The 18,231-nt window shown below is 37.9% G+C and overlaps 1 protein-coding gene across 7 annotated transcripts in view; it reads right to left on the reverse strand.

The window, feature by feature from the left end:
• MAPKAP1 (MAPK associated protein 1) overlaps positions 1–18,231 on the reverse strand; it is a 224,554-nt gene that overhangs the window by 187,783 nt on the left and 18,540 nt on the right. For 5 of the 7 annotated variants that reach the window (XR_006889485.1, XM_046667870.1, XM_046667878.1 and 2 more), the window contains exons 2-3: positions 8,551–8,878; positions 6,016–6,105 (exon numbers count right to left, since the gene is read on the reverse strand). Coding sequence is in view for 5 of the 7 variants with exons in the window: in XM_046667870.1 (XP_046523826.1) it covers positions 6,016–6,105; positions 8,551–8,809 (349 nt within the window). In the remaining 2 variants the exon portion in view is untranslated. Of the gene's footprint in view, positions 1–6,015; positions 6,106–8,550; positions 8,879–16,661; positions 16,777–18,231 lie in introns of all 7 variants that reach the window. The other 2 variants (XM_046667848.1, XM_046667887.1) reach the window with 2 other exon arrangements.

Genomic DNA, 18,231 nt, shown 5'->3' on the forward strand with positions numbered 1-18,231 from the left:
GGAAATAAAGAGGACAGAGGAACATTTTAAATGAGACTATGGGGATATAATTAGCAAAATCCAGAATGCAGGAAATTCTACTGGACAAATGACCCAGTTTCTTCAACAAATAAATTACAAGAAAAGAAAAGAGGGGCTGGCCCCGTGGCTGAGTGGTTAAGTTCACGTGCTCCGCTGCAGGCGGCCCAGTGTTTCGTTGGTTCGGATCCTGGGCGCGGACATGGCACTGCTCATCAAACCACGCTGAGGCAGCGTCCCACATGCCACAACTAGAAGGACCCACAGCTAAAATGTACAACTATGTACTGGGGGGCTTTGGGGAGAAAAAGGAAAAAAATAAAATCTTAAAAAAAAAAGAAAAGAGAACCTACAGATTAAAAAGGAAGTGAGACATGTTAACCAAAAGCAATGTGTGGACCTTAGATCTAGACTTGACCAAACGAAATGGGAGGAAAACAAAAGAATAAAGAAAAATTTGAGACAGTGAGGGAAACGTTTGATAATATTAAAGAATTCCAGCTAATATTTTGGAGAGCAGTGGTACTGCAGTTTTCTTTTGTGTTAAAAAACACAAAAGTATTTAGGTACAAAATTATACGACAGTTAGGATTTGCTTAAAAATAATCCGGGAGGGGAGGGGAGGTGAATGTATAAATGACACAGGACTGGCGACATGCTGATAAGGGCTGAAGCTGGGTGAGGGATGTGTGGGGGTTCATTATACCATTCTCTCTATTTTTGTATATGTTGAAATTTTCTATAATAAAAAGTTGTTTTAAAGGAAATTTAAGGCAGAAAAAAAAAGTAACTCACATATCACATCATTACTCTGATCAAATCACCTCACCCAGAGTAAAAATTAAATTCCTTACGGGACCCTCCATGATCAGGTCTCCACTACTTACTTCTCTGATCCCACTCTTCCCCTTACTTACTCTACTCTAACCAACAGGCATCCTTCCTTGCCATTTCTTGAATACATCAGGCACACTTCCACCACAGAACCTTTGCACTCGGTGTTCCCTTGTCTTAGAACGCTCACCTCCTTCATCTCCTTCAGATCTCTGCTCAACTATCACCTTCCTAATGAGGCCTTCCCTGATCACTCTATCTAAAATAGCAAAATCCCCTATCTAGCATTCATCATCCCCCTAGCTGGCTATATTTTTCTCTGTGCCACTTGTCCCATTTGGACATACTCTGTTTGTTAACTATCTCCCCCACAAGCTCAGTGAGGGCAAGGTCTGCATCTTGTTTACTCCTAGGCCTTCCCCTAGGCCTACAATAGTGCCTACCTGTCCTTGCATGTTGTAGGAGCTTAATAATTACTTGTTGAATGAATAACTCTGGACCAGAGAAGTAGAAAAACTAGTTGTGGGGCTAGGGAGCACAATGGGAAAGAAGGAAAGAGGAGATGAGCACAAAGAAGCAAACACAGGAAAGGTCATGAGGGCCCTTCCTCCTGGTTCCAAGCCATTGATAAGGCGCAGCTGTATGTGGACTGCTCAACTTTAAGCTGCTCTTCAACTTCACTTGCTCTTTGCAACTGAAAAGTCCTAACCAATATAAACAGCTGGCAGTCCGCAACAAGCACAAAACTGAAAAAACAATAGCCTAGACATTTAATTCTCATCAGATTTATGAGACAGCACATCCTACAGCATTCAGGAAGACGAGAATGCTTATTAGAGCTAATAAGGGTTCGGTGAGTGGCTAGATACAAAATGGATATATAAAAACAACAGATTTCTTTACAAGAGCATAAGAAAGTTATGGGGAAGACGATGCTATTTATGAGGTAACATGAAATACAAAACATATAGAAATAACCTTAATAAGAAACGCAAAAGTGCAGGAACAATATGAAGACAAGACAAAATGTTGCATTCATCTACTACTATGCATACAAAAAATACACAAAAAATCATAGGACATGATTAGAATATTTAAAATATATATCCATATATAAACAGAATCTAAACTACATCAAAATGTTAACAATAGCATTTCCTCTGAATGTGAGATTATTGTTCGCTTATTTTCATTTTTATTTTTCAGATTTTCTATAATGAATTTTCTTTTTTAATATAGAGCCTTTGGTAACTTTCCTGAACCCTGGTTGTAGCTGACACACAGAGAAGGAAAGGAACGAAGGAACTCCAAAGACTCCTCAATACCCCAAGCTCCAGGAGCAGCTCCTTTCTGTCTGCAGTATGGGAAAGAATGGAGCAGAATGAAAAGACTACAGTCTTTGGGGTCAGACTGGCCAGGAAAAGAATTCTTGCTTTGCCACTTACTATTTGTAAGTAAGTAACATGGGAAAGTTACTTAGCCTCTGGGCTCCAGTTTTCTCACTTATAATACAGAAAGAAATATTAACAGCTAATTTGTTCCACTTGCATGAAGATGAAGCCAACTTAGTGGTCGGCGTATTATATACCAGTGGTCCTCAGAGCTAGTTGCTCATCAGAATCACCCAGGGAGGTTTCTGAAAAATACAGTTTTGTGGACCCCAAACTCTATCTAATTAATCAGGAATTCCACAGGTAGGGCCTAGAAATTTATATGGAATGCCATTTTAACATGCACTTTTGGATGCATTTCTGATTTTTATACAGCCACTCTATCTGGGAAGCGTTGTGTTAAGAAATCAATAATAGAAGTTACATAAAGAAAACTTCAGGAAAAATCATAAAGAATTGATATAAACTACATTATTGTTTTGCATTATTATGTAACTTCATGTGTAAACAGCCTTGTCTTCCAATTAGACTTCAAACTTCTCGAGGACAGGAATCACATATTCTCCCAAGTACCCAGCACAGAATCACTAGACACAAAGAAGTTAAGGAAGAAACACTTGTTAAATGACTCAATGAATAGGAGTAACAACTAATTTTGTAAACAATATACCATACCATTTTAAAATAATAAAATTAAAAATACTAGGACCTTGACGTTATTCCTGACAAAGCTGTCTTTCAATGACACCATCTTCACATTTATCCATGCAGTTTTAGTTACAGAAATACTAAAAGGATCTTACTCTAAGGTATTTCATTTATCACGTGGTCTCATGGCATATGCATCAGTATGTTCAGAAAGAACTTCAGGGTAGGGACCAGATAGCTTCTAAGATCCCTTCCAACTCCTCTATGAAAAGGATGCATTTATGTTGTGTCTTATATATTTATTTATTGAGGTAACAGTGGTTTACACTACTATATAAATTTCAGGCATACATCATTACATTTGACTTCTGCATAGATTGCATTGTGTTCACCACCAAAAGTCTTATGCTATGTCTTAAAGGATGGACTGGATTTAGATAGAATAATCGTGGAAGAAGAATATTCCAGGGGTTGTCATTACATTCATTAACAATGATTCTTCTAGTGAGGAATGAAATAAAACTGAGATTAAAACAACAAATGAAAGCGCCAGCCCCAGTGGCCTAGTGGTTAAGTTCTGCGTGCTCAGCTTTGGCGGCCTGGGTTCAGTTCCCGAGTCTAGACCTACACACTTGTCTGTCAATGGCCATGCTGTGACAGCGGCTCACATACAAAAACAAAAACAAAAGGGGAAGAAGGCAGCAGATGTTAGCTCAGGGTAAATCTTCCTCAGTGGGGAAAAAAAAGGATTTTAACAAAAAGTAAATGGCAGAAAAAGAATGTGAGAATGAATAATTACCTAACCAAAATTCCCAATCAAGATCAAAAGGATTTGGCCGTGGCATTTCTTGCCGAAAGAGAGCATGTACTTGAGAGATGTGTGAAAACAGAAGGCTGCTTGGTTTGCCAGGTAGATGTTTAGTGAACAGCTGACTCCACTCTTCTAACATGTTTCAGGATGCCCAGAGTGCCAAGTTAGGGTAATGTTGGACCTAGCTTAACAAAGAATTCAAAGACATTCCTTCGTGCATTGATGAGCTTCACTCTAAGCATCAGTAGTGACCACCAGGCAGGCTCCTGGTCTGGCCAGGATCAAGGTCAACATTTCAAAGCATGGAAGGCACTTTAAGGAGCTTTTCCAGAAATAAGATCACAGAGTCAGTTATTGAAATCAGTAAGAGAGAGAAATAAGAGGGAAAGAAACCAAAGGAGAGAGAAGTATATACATATAATGGACAGTGTGGTTACAAATGAAAGCAAAAAGGGGACTGTTTATTTCTCCAGCACATTCTGTGAAGCACTGAATGGAAGTTAAAGTGGATTGCACTTCAGAGAGTGAGTGGGAGAGGAATCAAAATTTATTAGATGTATCTATTAGATTACTAGATGTAGCAAAATTTAAGTTGAAGAACTTATTTCTCACATTGTAAAAGGGGTTAATGCAGTTACATTTGAGGAGCTCTATCATCCTATATTTTACTTATTTATAATTTTTTTAAGATACGGAAGTGAAGAAGGGAAAACAAAAGGTAGCTGGAGGGAGGGGCTTAGATAAACTGGCTCTGTATTCATTGAGAGTAATAAAAAAGGCACTAAGATACATAAAAAATTTGAAGAAAGTGGATAAGATAAATGATATAAAGGTTTTCCAGTTTATGCTAAATACAACCTAGAGTAGTGTTAACAGGATCAACAGAAAAGACCAGTCTAGGGAGATTTTTTTAAGTATCAAGAGCAAAACTAAAAAGATATCCAAGAAGAACTATAGGAACTCAGAGACATGAGATATAAGAGCAAGAAGTGACTGAGATTTCTGGTTCTACACAGTCATCATTTAGAAATCATTAAGCAATCATTAAGAAAATCATACCCATTGAGCACACTTGGGTTTACAATCAGAGTAGGAGAAAGCAATAACCCCTCTATGTAGTGCGGTTTAGCAGAAAGAGATTGGCCTTTAGATGCAGACAGTGCTAGATACAAAACATGGCTCAGTGCACTACCACTTCCTAGCCTTGTAACTTTAGCAATTTAAATCTCTCTGAGCTTTTGTCTCACCTATTAATGACAGCAATGACACCTACATCCTATAAGATCATTGCATTGGAGGTAATGTATAAGTGTTTAGAACAGCACTAGGTAGGTGCTGCTGTTAACAGAATAATGATTAATATTGTTAGTTGTATAAATATTACGTAGCAATGGAGCCAGTCAACAACAATTGATTGAACATCTATCACATGGTATCCCAGTGGGACTGGGAGGTGCTGAGAAGATACTGAAGACAGACTGCAGACATTTCTTGGAAAGGAGAAAAAAAGAGAAGGTCTGGGAAACATGACATAAACATTAGAAAATATTTTAATAGCATTTTATTTTGAAGTTTTTCTTTCTTTTTTTTTTTGTGCTAAGGAAGATTCCCCCTGAGCTAACATCTGTTGCTAATCTTCCTCTTTTTGTATGTGAGCTGCCATACAGCATGACCACTGACAAATGGTGTAGGTCTGCACCAGGGAACTGAACCAGGCCACTGAAGTGCAGCGTGATGAGCTTAACCACTAGGACACCGGGGCCGGCCCTTGAAAAATTTTTTAAAGTCTTCTCTTCTTGCTGAGATTGAAGCTTTGAAAATATATAATATGGCCGGCTTTTTAATATATATACCATATGAACACATACTACAAATGCTAATAACACCAGCAACATAATGGTTTTTAAGCTAAAGGAAAAGAATTAGCATATATACAAAAAAGACTGTTATCACTAATGAGGCAAGGGAAAGGCCAGGTTGGAACTGCCAGGAGGAACTATAACCCAGAGGCCTATCCAAATCATAGGTACTCCTTGGCTCTAAGAACGAGATACTGGGACAACAGTCTGTACAAAATGTGCCTTGTACACATCAATTCCTGTGACCCAGAATGAAGAGTGGCCAAAAAGACAAGACCTAAAGAACACACAGCTTCAGAAGGCCAAGGCGCTCAAGTAAAGAATTCAAAGCTCAAAACACAAGAGGTAGAGACCCAGAGAATTAAAAAGATGAATTAAAAATAAAAGCTCTTATACAACAATATAAACTAAATACGTAAATCTCAAATTAACAATTAAAATTATTTTCATTTACCTGATTGCTTAGAATTTCTTTCTTTCCACTGAATATTTTTGCATTTGATCTGGTTTTGTCTCTCTTTTCGGAGTCGTTCTAATCTTTGAGCTTGAAAAGAAATATTATAACTATAAGTTTGTCAATGAAAGTTTACTATAAACAAAGACATAATTAACTACCTTTATATGAATAAAGATGTTTTATATTGCATATGTAGAGAAAAAGTCATAAAATTTTAAAGGTGGCACCCCTGAAAAGCAAATACCAACAAAAACATGAAAATATTCTTGATTTATAATTGAAATTAGAGGATATAAAACATTAATAGAGATCATAAAGATAGTATTAACATGGAAGAGAATAATAAAATGTGAAAACTTCTGTGATTAATATGACATTTCATTATATAAATCATTAATAACGGTCTTAAAGGAATTTTAATGCACAAATGAACTGAAGTGAATATTACATTACAGGAATAAAATTACTGTTATGAATTACTCTACCCGTTTCAAAAATTAAAGATAAATGAACTCAGACTAGACTATTAAAGTTTTAAATATAAAATCCTTTATCTAAAAATCATGAAAATTATAAAATGTCAAAGCTATATAAATTAGCATAGCTTTTCTTCAGTGGGCTGAAACAGTTTATAGGTAGTAAAATAAATGATTTGTATCTTTGTAACATTAGTCAAATCTTAAAAAGAACTATTTTTCTTATACAAAATTTTAAGATATGCTGAAAGGATTAAAAAGCAAATTCCTTGGTCACTAGGACACCCCACAATCTTTATTAATTATTAGCATCTAAGTGCTATCTTAAGACAGCCCAACAATAATAACAAAAGCATCACCTAAAATTACGCATTTGTGATTATATTACTACTGGCTGATCAACCTTCAAAATCAGTGAGCTGATCTTTGAAAGACATACTGTCCAGATACATTAACAGTAGCTGCCATGGAGACCACAATGGAAAAGAAAATCACAAATGATGCCATCTCCTGAAATTAGTTTTCTCTGCTAATCTTCAACTCCCTATTCTAGCACAATGATAATAAAAAATAAACAAAATAAATTTCTCTTTCAACCACTTTCAAGGCAGGAAATCATACACTCCTGCCTCAGCAATGTGGTAGGAAATACTGAAGCTTATCTCACCAGAAATTTAAACTATGCTGGCAAAAGCATTCTGACAATGTCACTATATCTAACCAAATTCCACTGAAGAAAAATACATTCAATTGCAATTAATAAATGTGAAGGGTACAGCCAAAGTAATATAATCATAAAGCTCTCAATTTAGCAGCATTCTCCTACTGAAATCCATTCAACCTGTCATATAAGATATCATCTCAATAACTTGCAAGGAAGTCAGTTTCAACTAGGGAACTGAGAATCAATGGTTCTAAATTATATTCAAACCTTCACTCAAATCCTATTTTGATAAAAGTTCTTTTAGATACTGGGAAATGCTATTAATTATTTTCATCATGAGAGCAAATTATTCTCTGTAGATGTCACAGAATGCTGAATTCTGAACCAAAACCTTACCATGCCTTTCCCTGTAAATTGTACCCTCTCTCCCTGCAGTACTCCTTTACGTATATTTTATGTTTGGACTATGAAAATAAACATGTGTTTTCAGTGTTCTACTACATCTCAAGCACTACTTTTCCTGGTAATTAGCAGGTTACTGCTACTGATTAGGAGATTATATTTTCTGATTATCTAAAAAAAAAATTATCTCCTAGAGTACTTTGTCATATTAGAACTACAATATATATTCTAAATAATTTATCTGAGTAAAAGCCTTGGTTCATCACATTTCCCTTGAAAGGCTTCCAAAAAATATAAGCTGGAAAATGGGCAACGATAAGCTTTTAAAAGCTAATGACTAGAAATATATATATATACACACACCCCCCCAAAACTTGAGCATTTTCAAGCCACAAAGATCAAAGGGTAGAGATCAACTTAAGAAAATAAAGGTAACATATCATAAACGGGGGCACCTTTTCTCATCTCACACCCACTGTAGGAATTCCTATTAAAAGCAGCCCTAATAAATATTCAGCTGTCTCCCTCCAATTCTCACCCCCACCCCCACTTCCTCCAGTGGCAAGAACTGTCTCAGGCAGCAGTACTCTTTGGCTGGTCAGCTCTCTGTATTAAAGGTTCTTTATGATGTCAACCTGAAATCTGCCTTCAGGTAGTCTACCTACTGGGACTAACGTTGCTCCGTGAAGACACTGCAAACAAGTCCACTTCCCTTTCTACATGACTTTCTAGAAACAGAACATCCAACATGCCTCTCATAGCCAACTTTTTCACTGATTCGTCTTCTATTTCCTTCTAATAGCATCGTTCCAGAGGTTCTATTCACAGTCACAGTGATGGAGACGCTGCTTAGACTCAGTGTAATACATTCATATTCCTGTTAATATATGGAAACTTTCCCCATTAAACCTATTCCAACATTATGCATTAGTCTGTAAGATTGTTTACTGATTTAAAACTCAGAAGACATGACTAAAAGGCAATGTTTACCTGTATTTGAGCGTCTTCTAATACCAAAGTCCCAACTTGAGGTAATATCGACTGACTGGGCATATACATAGCCCTGAGTCTCACCATTGCTTCCCTGAATTTCTGACCCACTGTCTCCAGGCATTGAAGGAGGATGAATCTTCTCTAGGTCAACATCATGATCAATGAGAACCATCTCACACATTCCTGTGTCATCACTGGTCACATGTGACTGTCGAATATGAGCTAGAATGATAGTTGGATTGTCCAAGAAGGCCATCCTTTCTGTGGGCCAATTTCCTTAAAAGGCTATTTTCTCCTCTTCATATTGTTTCACGGGCTCACCTACCTAGAAACATGATGTACACAGCAATATTTAAGAATAAGGCAGAAAATGACTGGATCATTTTTCAAACAACTTCAATGTGGTAGAATGCTACCCTGAAAATCAACATTCATCCCTGTACCTAGGAGCTTAAAAAGATTAAGTCTAAGCTGAAAGGAAATCCTTATAAGCACTAGGGGCTACAGCTCTAGTCAATGAGATCTCCATGGTATCAGAGAGGATGGCTTGCTCTCTTGCAAAACAAATAACAGTAACTTCTTAGGCCGCTCAAAGCACATAACTACTGTTAAAACAATAAATTTTTCTTTCTTTCTCCCTTCGTCCCATGCGGTCTTCTCATTACTTTACAAGGTGATGGGGGAACAAGTTGTATTTTCCACAAATGATGTGCTAAAGTATGAAACTATGTTTCTTCAGTTTACTTCCCTCTCTCCTGTCATACGGTTGTCAAGTGTCTTAAAGGGCACAGGTGATGCTTTCTGAGTTACTAGGAATTTTACAAAAATGTAACAGCAAAGTAATTTTGTTCAATAAATATATTTTCCTTTCTTCTGATTTAAGATAGCATTGTGCTTTTAGAATAAAACTTATTAATCAAAGTTGTCTGCTACCAGATTAATTTCTTATTTTAGAAACCTAATTATACGAACTGCTTCCTGAACCCTGTTAAAACCGTAATGATGTTTATTCTGGGAACAAGATGGTATGCCCTCAGTTAAATGGGAATACTCAACAAAGACAATATTACAGAAGCACGGTTAGGAACCTAAGGCCCTACAGGCGGAGCTGGGTTCAAATCCTGGCCCTACCACTTGCTAGCTATGTGGTCTTGGTCAGAATAACCCTTACCTCTTTAAACCTATTTTGTCTCTTCATTTATAAAATGGGGGTTCAGGGATGAGAGGATATATAGGAGATAATGCAGGCAAAGTGCTCAAAAGAATACCATGCACATAATTAAATATTAGCTGCTATTAATAATGATGATGATGGTAAAAATATTACCAACTTCAGCTTACAATTCTTCTTTAAAGTAACCCTAAAATATATCAACAATCCATCCTTCTTTAGCAAGCTCACAGCAGGTAAATAACAGTGTGCTTCCTTTGTGACAGAGAACTCTGCAGGTCATCTGGGTCACCTTCCTGCTCCTCTAAAATCATTATGAAGTGCAAGGAACATGAAAGCTGGACTGAATATGTTCCTAGGAACAGTCCTAGAAGACATGTATTTTTAGAAAGACTTATAATGCCAGATTTTCTTGTCATTTGTTTCTCCTAGAAAAGGAACAGAGGGGGAAATCTAGTTAATAAACCATTATGGTTAACTAAGGTTTTAAAAATTTTTGTCTGGTAACATATCATTCTATGGAGATCACTTGGTGAATCTCAAAATAGAGACATTGAAATCAAGAGGAAGTTCAACTGAGGAGCATCTCTAAAAAAGTGAATTACATTAATCTTCATTTTTTTTTTTTTTAAAGATTTTATTTTTCCTTTTTCTCCCCAAAGCCCCCCAGTACATAGTTGTATATTCTTCATTGTGGGTCCTTCTAGTTGTGGCATGTGGGACGCTACCTCAGCGTGGTTCGATGATCAGTGCCATGTCCAGGCCCAGGATTCGAACCAACGAAACACTGGGCCGCCTGCAGCGGAGCGCGCGAACTTAACCACTCGGCCACGGGGCCAGCCCTAATCTTCATTTTTTTCCTTTAAATATGTTCACTGAGTATTTATTTTACACTGAGGCTAATGGGAAATGCAAAAGTGAGTAAGGGATACCTAAATCAAAAAGTTTATACCCTATTACAGACCTAGTATATCTCCTAATACTATGGGATTCTTCTAAGTGTCAAATTTCAAAGACATTTAGTCTCTGAAACAATATCAGCTCAGCATTTAAAGTGTTTTAATCAGGAAAAAATTACAGAATTAAAGAGGAGCATTTAAAATACACTCATAAAAATCAGAACTTCTTATATAACCACAAAGAGATTATACACTCATAGAATTCCTTACAAATGAGCATATCTGTTTTGTAACAGAATCACAGCATCACAGACCGCCAGGGCTGCAGACAGCCTCGGAGCAATCACAGCATGCCTCTTCCACGCAAAAGTAAGGCAACTGGGCGCCAGCAGAGGGGCAGGTGCTTTCAACTTCATAGCAAGGGCTTCAGTGACAAGCCACACATCCAATGGGTGTTTTGGTGCCAAAAAGTCAAAGGGCAAAGCAACAAAAGTATACTGAAGTACCCTCAACAGAATCTTTTTCAGGAAAACGGATCTGCTCCATCATCTCTTATGAAGAAGAGAGTTATGCACAAACACTTCTAAAGGCACACACAGCTCCCTAACTTTATCTTTACAGCAGAGGCCCCAAAACACCCCAACATGAGCAGATATCTTCCCTATTAGTACACTATGACTTCATACAGTGAGGAATCTGGATGATTCACTCAACAAATATTTTTTCAATACCAGTTCTGATAGGGAACTCCCATAGGACTGCCCTGGGAAACGTAGCTTCCACCTCCTATGACATGTACTTGAGAACGCAGACTGCAAGTTCCACAAGGACAGCGGCCATAACGCCACATCCCTTCTGGCAACAAGGGATCTTAAACATGGCAGGAATTCAATAAATGCTGCGGTCTGACTTGCATGGACTATACAATTTTGTTGTAGAGATTAGTCATATATGAGCATGTCATGTATAAGTGTGATTATAAAGAAAGGATTGCCCTTTTTTTATTAATACAGATATAAGAGCTTCTCTTCAATGTGCCCTTCAAAACTGTCACCTTGGGACGCTATCAACTTATTCCAACACTACTTTCCAGAACCAAAAGAATATGTTTTAAATCACCCTAAGAGCAGTAAATGAGCATTTGAAGATAGATTTCTAAGACAGATATTCTAAACACTGATGAAAAGAAGTTATTTTCTCTGATCAGTCATACAAAGATCAAAGATTTTAAAACCTAATATTGCAAGGGTTCAGAAAAATGGGCACTCTCATGCACTACAGGAGGGGATGAAAACTGGGACTTTTTAGAGTAATTTGGTAATAGAGTAATTTACCAAAGTGTAAAACATGAATACCCTTTGGGCAACCCCACTTCTAGGATTTGCTCTTAGGTGATAACAATGAAAAAATTTTTATCTCAGGACTGTTTGTAATACTGAAAATCTGAAAGTAACCTAAACATCCATCTACAGTGCATATGCCATGACACATGTATAGAATGGAATACTACACAGTCATTAAAAATACATGGTAGAGAATGAATAAACAAAATGTGGTATATACATACAATGGAATGCTGTTCAGCCTTAAAGGAAGGAAATTCTGATACATGCCACACCATGAATGAACTCTGAGGACCCGATGCTAAATGAAATAAGCTAGTCACAAAAGGAAAAATACTGTATAATTCCACTTATATGAGGTACCCAGAGTAGTCAAATTCAGAGACAGAAAGTAGAACGGCAGTTGCAAGGGGCTGGGGGGACGGGGAAATGGGGAGTAGGTGTTTAACGGGTATGTTTCAGTTTGGGAAGACGGGAAAGTTCTGGAGATGGATGGTGGCAACAGTTGCACAACAATGTGAATACACTTATAAGCTGCCACTGAACTGCAGAATTAAAAATGGTTAAAATGGTAAATCTTCTGTTATATATATTTTACCAGAATCCGTAAAATTTAAATTTTTAAAAAAATTTCTAGGAAATGCCAGATTAAACAAAATTTATTTATTTTATTTATTTATCTTCTTTTTTTGAGGAAGATTAGCCCTGAGCTAACATCTGCTGCCAATCCTCCTCTTTTCGCTGAGGAAGTCTGGCCCTGGCTAACACCCATGCCCATCTTTCTCTACTTTATATGTGGGACGCCTGCCTCAGCATGGCTTGAGAAGCGGTGCCATTTTCACACCCAGGATCCGAACTGGCGAAATCCAGGCCACCAAAGAGGAACATGCAAACTTAACTGCTGCGCCACCGGGCTGGCCCCAGATTAAAGAAAATTAAACAGGTTTTCTTCTTGCTGTTTAATTACAGCACTTCTGAAAGCTTTTACATATTGTGAAGGTCCAAGAGTGGGAAATCTAGTAATGCAATATATCCCAAATTCCAAACTTATTTGATCCCTGAACATTTTTTCCTCAAGGAATACTAAAACACATCAATATATAACAGAGTTCAGAACGGTTTAGAAATGCTGCTCTACACTTCTACTACACTGTTTTTTTGAGCCTTGAAAGACTTGCCTGGATGTCACCAATTCTTGACTCTCCAAGACGGCAGGTCCTTTCCATATACCTTTAGGCTATCAGATAAATAATCATGTCAGGCTCCAGGAAGTCTCTTCCTCTATGATGTCCCACTTTTTAAACTCCAGGTTCCTCAAAGCATAAAGATTTGTTTTACTAAAACTGGAAGCAATAGCAACAGCAATGCAGAGTGGGAGGATAGTAAGAGATGTCCCAAAATGACACGGCCATTTTTAACGTACTGGGTGGGTCTCCTTTTACATTTCATTCATTCATTCAACAAATATTTAAGTTCCTCCTATGGGCTAAGTATGGTTCCAGGTGAAATGTGGATGCTATTATCACTTTATATACTGTGTTTGTAATGTTCATTTGTGTTCATTAAAGTTCATTAACCTGTGTTCACTAATGGTCACGTAACCCACCTGTGGTAACTTGGAACATGCCCTAAACAGGGGAGCAGATTTTAAAGGTATCAAGTCATAATGCAAGTATATTTTTAATAATAACTTTATACACACACACCCTCCAAACTTTATTTGCAATGGCTTATAGAAAAACATAAGGTACAACATAGTAAAAAAGCAGATGAGAAAAGCAGCAAAGGGGAAGTAATTGAGGATGAATCCATAAGCCAGTAAGACTTTGTACATTCGCTACAGGTAGACTACAGAATGCTAGAAGCAAAAAGCAATTATAATAGCTAAGCTTAACTTACTACAAAAGTTGGACTTGTTCTTTCCTTTTTACGTGGATTAATGCATGTAATTCTCAAAATGACCCTATAAGATAGTTACTGTTTTTATCCCCATTTTACAGATGAAAAAAACTGAGGCACAGGTTAAGAAACCTGCCCAAAGCCAAATAACTAATAAGTAACAAAAGAGAGAATCAAATCCAAGAGCTTGGGATCTTAACCACTATACAGCCTCTCAAAATAAAGAAAACAAAGAATTACAACAGTCAAAATAAACATGATTTAAAAAAATCCTGTTGTTGAGCACTTTGGGTTCCGGAGTCATAGGAAAATACTGGATCAAGAGTCAGCTGAGAGAAGTTCTTCCCATGGGTCTTTGCAAAAATGTAAGGCTGTAAATGTATTATGCAGCCAACTAGACCCTTAGCTTCCCCTCCACTAGTGCAACAGTGATTTGTACAATAGCAAGAAATAAGCAGCACATGTAATGGTTGTTCAAAAACAAGTCCCAAATTTTACATGTGCAAGGAACTTCAGAGATGGTCTACTTGTTGACCTGAAACCGCAGAGGAAGGGTTTACCTCAAATTCCCAGTTACGTCAAAGTATCTAAGAATCCCCAGGGATCCATGTAACTTTAGCTAGGTCTATACCTGAAATGTTCTGTGTTTCTTTAAATAACCCCACCATAAGCAATGAGCCCTTTCTATACTTCTCCACTCCCTAAGGACCTCAGATAGGCAGCAACATGACTTAAAATGCTCAAATCCAGCGAAAGGTTAAAAGGAAATTCCCCTTCCTGCACTTTCAAAACGCTCTATACACTTACTTCCCTCTGCCAGACAGACTTCAACCCGCTCACCTGCAATCTGTGAAAACTTGTCTGGATAAGCAACAGCCTGAGGCTCCTCAAAGGTCTGCAAACTCCCAATCAAAAATTACTGCTGCCCCATCAATGTGTCATATAAATGTTGGCGTGTTAATTGTGTATTTATAAGATTGTTAATGGTTAGTTAATTTACCTCCCACACTATTAGTGTACTTGAAATGATTTAACGTCTGCTGAGGGAGTTAACAACATGTAACAGCAGATGCGAGATTTTTTTATCTTTCCACACTGTACCCCGACTTCACGCTATTAGCATTAGGCAAGTTAAACCTGATTCCTATACAGGATTCGCGCAGAGTGTTACTCACATTTATTTTGCACAAGGAACAATCACAAGTTACACAAACAAAAGCCTTTTTATTATATACAAAGTCTTCCATTTAATAAAAACCAACAGACCTTGTTTTTTTAACTAAGATTGCAACATTCTTTGATCTGGTTAAAGTTCAGAATTCATATCTTCTGCAATTTGAAAATAAGTGAAATGACCATTAAAATAAAACACACTTTCTTTTAAATCTCTTTTGTAACTCTTTCCAATTTAACTCTAAATTAAATCTTCATTTATTTTTCAGACCGACAAAAATTGAACTTTTTTCCCCCTCAAGGAATTAAGATCTTCTCCATGTGAATATGCCTAATTTCATTAACTAGTATATAGTGAGACCCTATAACCAGAGAGTCTAATTTTTCTTTTCATATTTTTATTTCTATACTTTCACGAAAATTACTTACTAGACTACATTTCAACAGAAAAGAAATGCTTGTATCTTTTGAATAAGACGGGATTCATTCACTGAACGTCATTGAGACCTAAGCACTGGAAATCCTACAAAAAATGGCATGAACACCAGCCTGTACCCTCCAGAGGCTTACAAACTTCAGCAGATGAGCTATGCAGGGTACACACACAACAGTAACAGAAGGCAAGACATACTGGCCACCAAATGAGACACTAGGACAATATGTTTTTCAAAAGACAAGAAAGTTACACAGGCTTCAGGGAGGAAGAAAGGCGCATTTAAGGATGGCTAGGCTTTCATCAGGCAGAAACCCACAGAGGACAGTAATAGGTGACATTTACTGAGCTCTTACTATCAGCTGTACTTTTGATGCAACAATGTATTTCATTCTATCACCACCCCAAGAGTCAGGTATTAATATCCTCATTTTATAGACTAAAATAAATTAAGGCCTAAAGGAGTTAAGTAACTTGCCCAAGGTCACACTGTGGAGTTTTAAAAGGTCAGTCTTTGCAGCTCCTCCCATCAAGAGGCGGAGTCTACTTCCCCACCCGTTGAGCCTGGGCTCACAAGGTGATTTTGCTTTGACCAACAACAACATCGCAGTGGAAGTAACATGGAACTTCTGAACCACAGCCTCAAGAGACCGTGCAGCTTCTGCTGTTGCCTTTTTGGGAACACATTTGAATCATGAGAATAAGCTGGGACAAGAGACCACATGGAGAGGCTCAGCTGTCTGTCATTCCAGCTATCCTGCTGAGGCCCCCTGATGAGTGACTGAGGCCACCTAAGACCAGCCAGACCCGCCCCCACCCCCACCCACCAGTCTACCAGGAGACCAGGTCTCCTCTTCTATCAAATGGCTCCTTTGGACAAAGGGACGCTGACCCTTAATTTTTCTTTCCTTGTACCACTAACCTCCACCTGAAATGTCTCTGAATCTTACCATCTGACAAGATGCAGTTCAGGGGAGCCTAGTAGAGTACAGTGCCTCTCAAACTTTGTCCACTGACGCTGCTGAAGGGCAGAGGGCGGTGACCATAAACCAAGGTATGAGAGAAAGCAGGGCAAGCCACCTAAAGTAATATGCTATAAGAAATTTATTTTTAGAATTCATTCGTATTTCGTATCCTGTCCTATAATATATTGCACCTGTAATTGTTTTAAATAGAAAACAATGTTTTACCTTTGAATATCTCATTAAAATGGATACTCCAGGAAGATGTGCCATGCTCACTTTGTGACTTCTGGTACCCCTGGCACATACTGGGTTCTCATAACCCCAGTGTGAACAGCAAGGTCTAGTGGAAAAACACATTTCTTTGGTGTCAGAAATATCTGATTTTGTGAAGACAAAACGGCACTTTATCAATGGACAACTCAAGATCTAAATTTTGCTCAGTAGAGGTTTCTTATGACAAGTTTGAAGAACTGTAATTATTAATAACACCAAACTATACATAAAGTTCTAAGCACAAGTTAGACTAAACTCTCCATTATTACACAGCTGTTATAAAACAAGCAGTATTTTCAAAGTGTTTTGAAATAATGTTTACTAGGCTAGCAATAGCTGTGAAACTTCTGACAACCTAATCACCCACCACCCTCAAAACTCTAAAACTGCCAACATTTCTGGCTGTTAGAAGAAATCTGCTAGTTTGGTGCAATGTAGCCCTAAATTATTTTTCCAGTGGGTGTTGTCTCTGACATAATAGATTTGATTGACACCTGTGATAATAAACAAATAATTTTAGGTTTTACTTAGTTTTACCTAGAGTGAAGAAATGAATAATGCCAAAGAAACTAGACTGCTTCTCAACGTGAAATTACCAGCATAGGAGCACTCAACTGCCTACCAAATACTCATTCACTGATTTCATTCAACAAATATTTAAAAAGCACCTACTATGTACCAGGCCCCAGGGATACAGTGCTGAGCAAAAAATTTAGAAAGACTTCGCCACTGCCTTCATGGAGCTAAAAGCATATATGGAAGTCGAATTCTAAAATGGCTCTAGAAATTCTTGTCTCTTGGTATCCACACCTTTGTGGTATGTCCTCCCCTTGAGTGGGGGTGGAACCTGACTTGGTTCTAGACAACAGAGTATAACAAAGGTGGTGGGAGAGACACTCCCTCGATTACTTTCCATTATGTAAGATGCCATCCTAGGCAACTGAAGAGAGAGAGTCCAAGCCAGAGAGATGATCCTGCTGGCCCTGAAGAAGCAAACAGCCATGCTATGGAGCTACACATGGCAAGGACCTAAGAGAAGCCTCCAGGAGTTGAGAGCGGTCCCAGCCAACAGGTAGCAAGAAAATGAGGACCTCAGTCATATTGTTAAATTCTGCCAACAACCAGAGGGAGCTTGGAAAGAGATCTTTCCCTAGTCTAGCCTCCAGACGAGGCTGGAGCTATCTGACATCTTAATTTCATCCCTTTGAGACCCTCAGCAGAAAATCCAGCTGAAGCCATGACTCCTGACCCACTGAGAGATATTAAATTTGTGTTATTTTAAGTCACTAAGTTTGTGGAAATTTTTTATGCAGCAATAGAAATGAAAATACATAGTGCAGAAAAACAGCCTAAACCCCTTCACCTTCACTTACAACATTTAAGACTCTCTATAGCCCAGTTTCACTCACCAGCCTCTTCTCCCCAGCATGCAACTCCCAGGACTCTTCAGAACACAGTCCAGCCCTTGGTAATGATACTGCCTTTGTCTGAGATGTGCCTTTCTCCTCCTTATTCTTCTAAG

Source organism: Equus quagga, chromosome 1 (assembly GCF_021613505.1).
Source record: "Equus quagga isolate Etosha38 chromosome 1, UCLA_HA_Equagga_1.0, whole genome shotgun sequence".
NCBI lineage: Eukaryota > Metazoa > Chordata > Mammalia > Perissodactyla > Equidae > Equus > Equus quagga.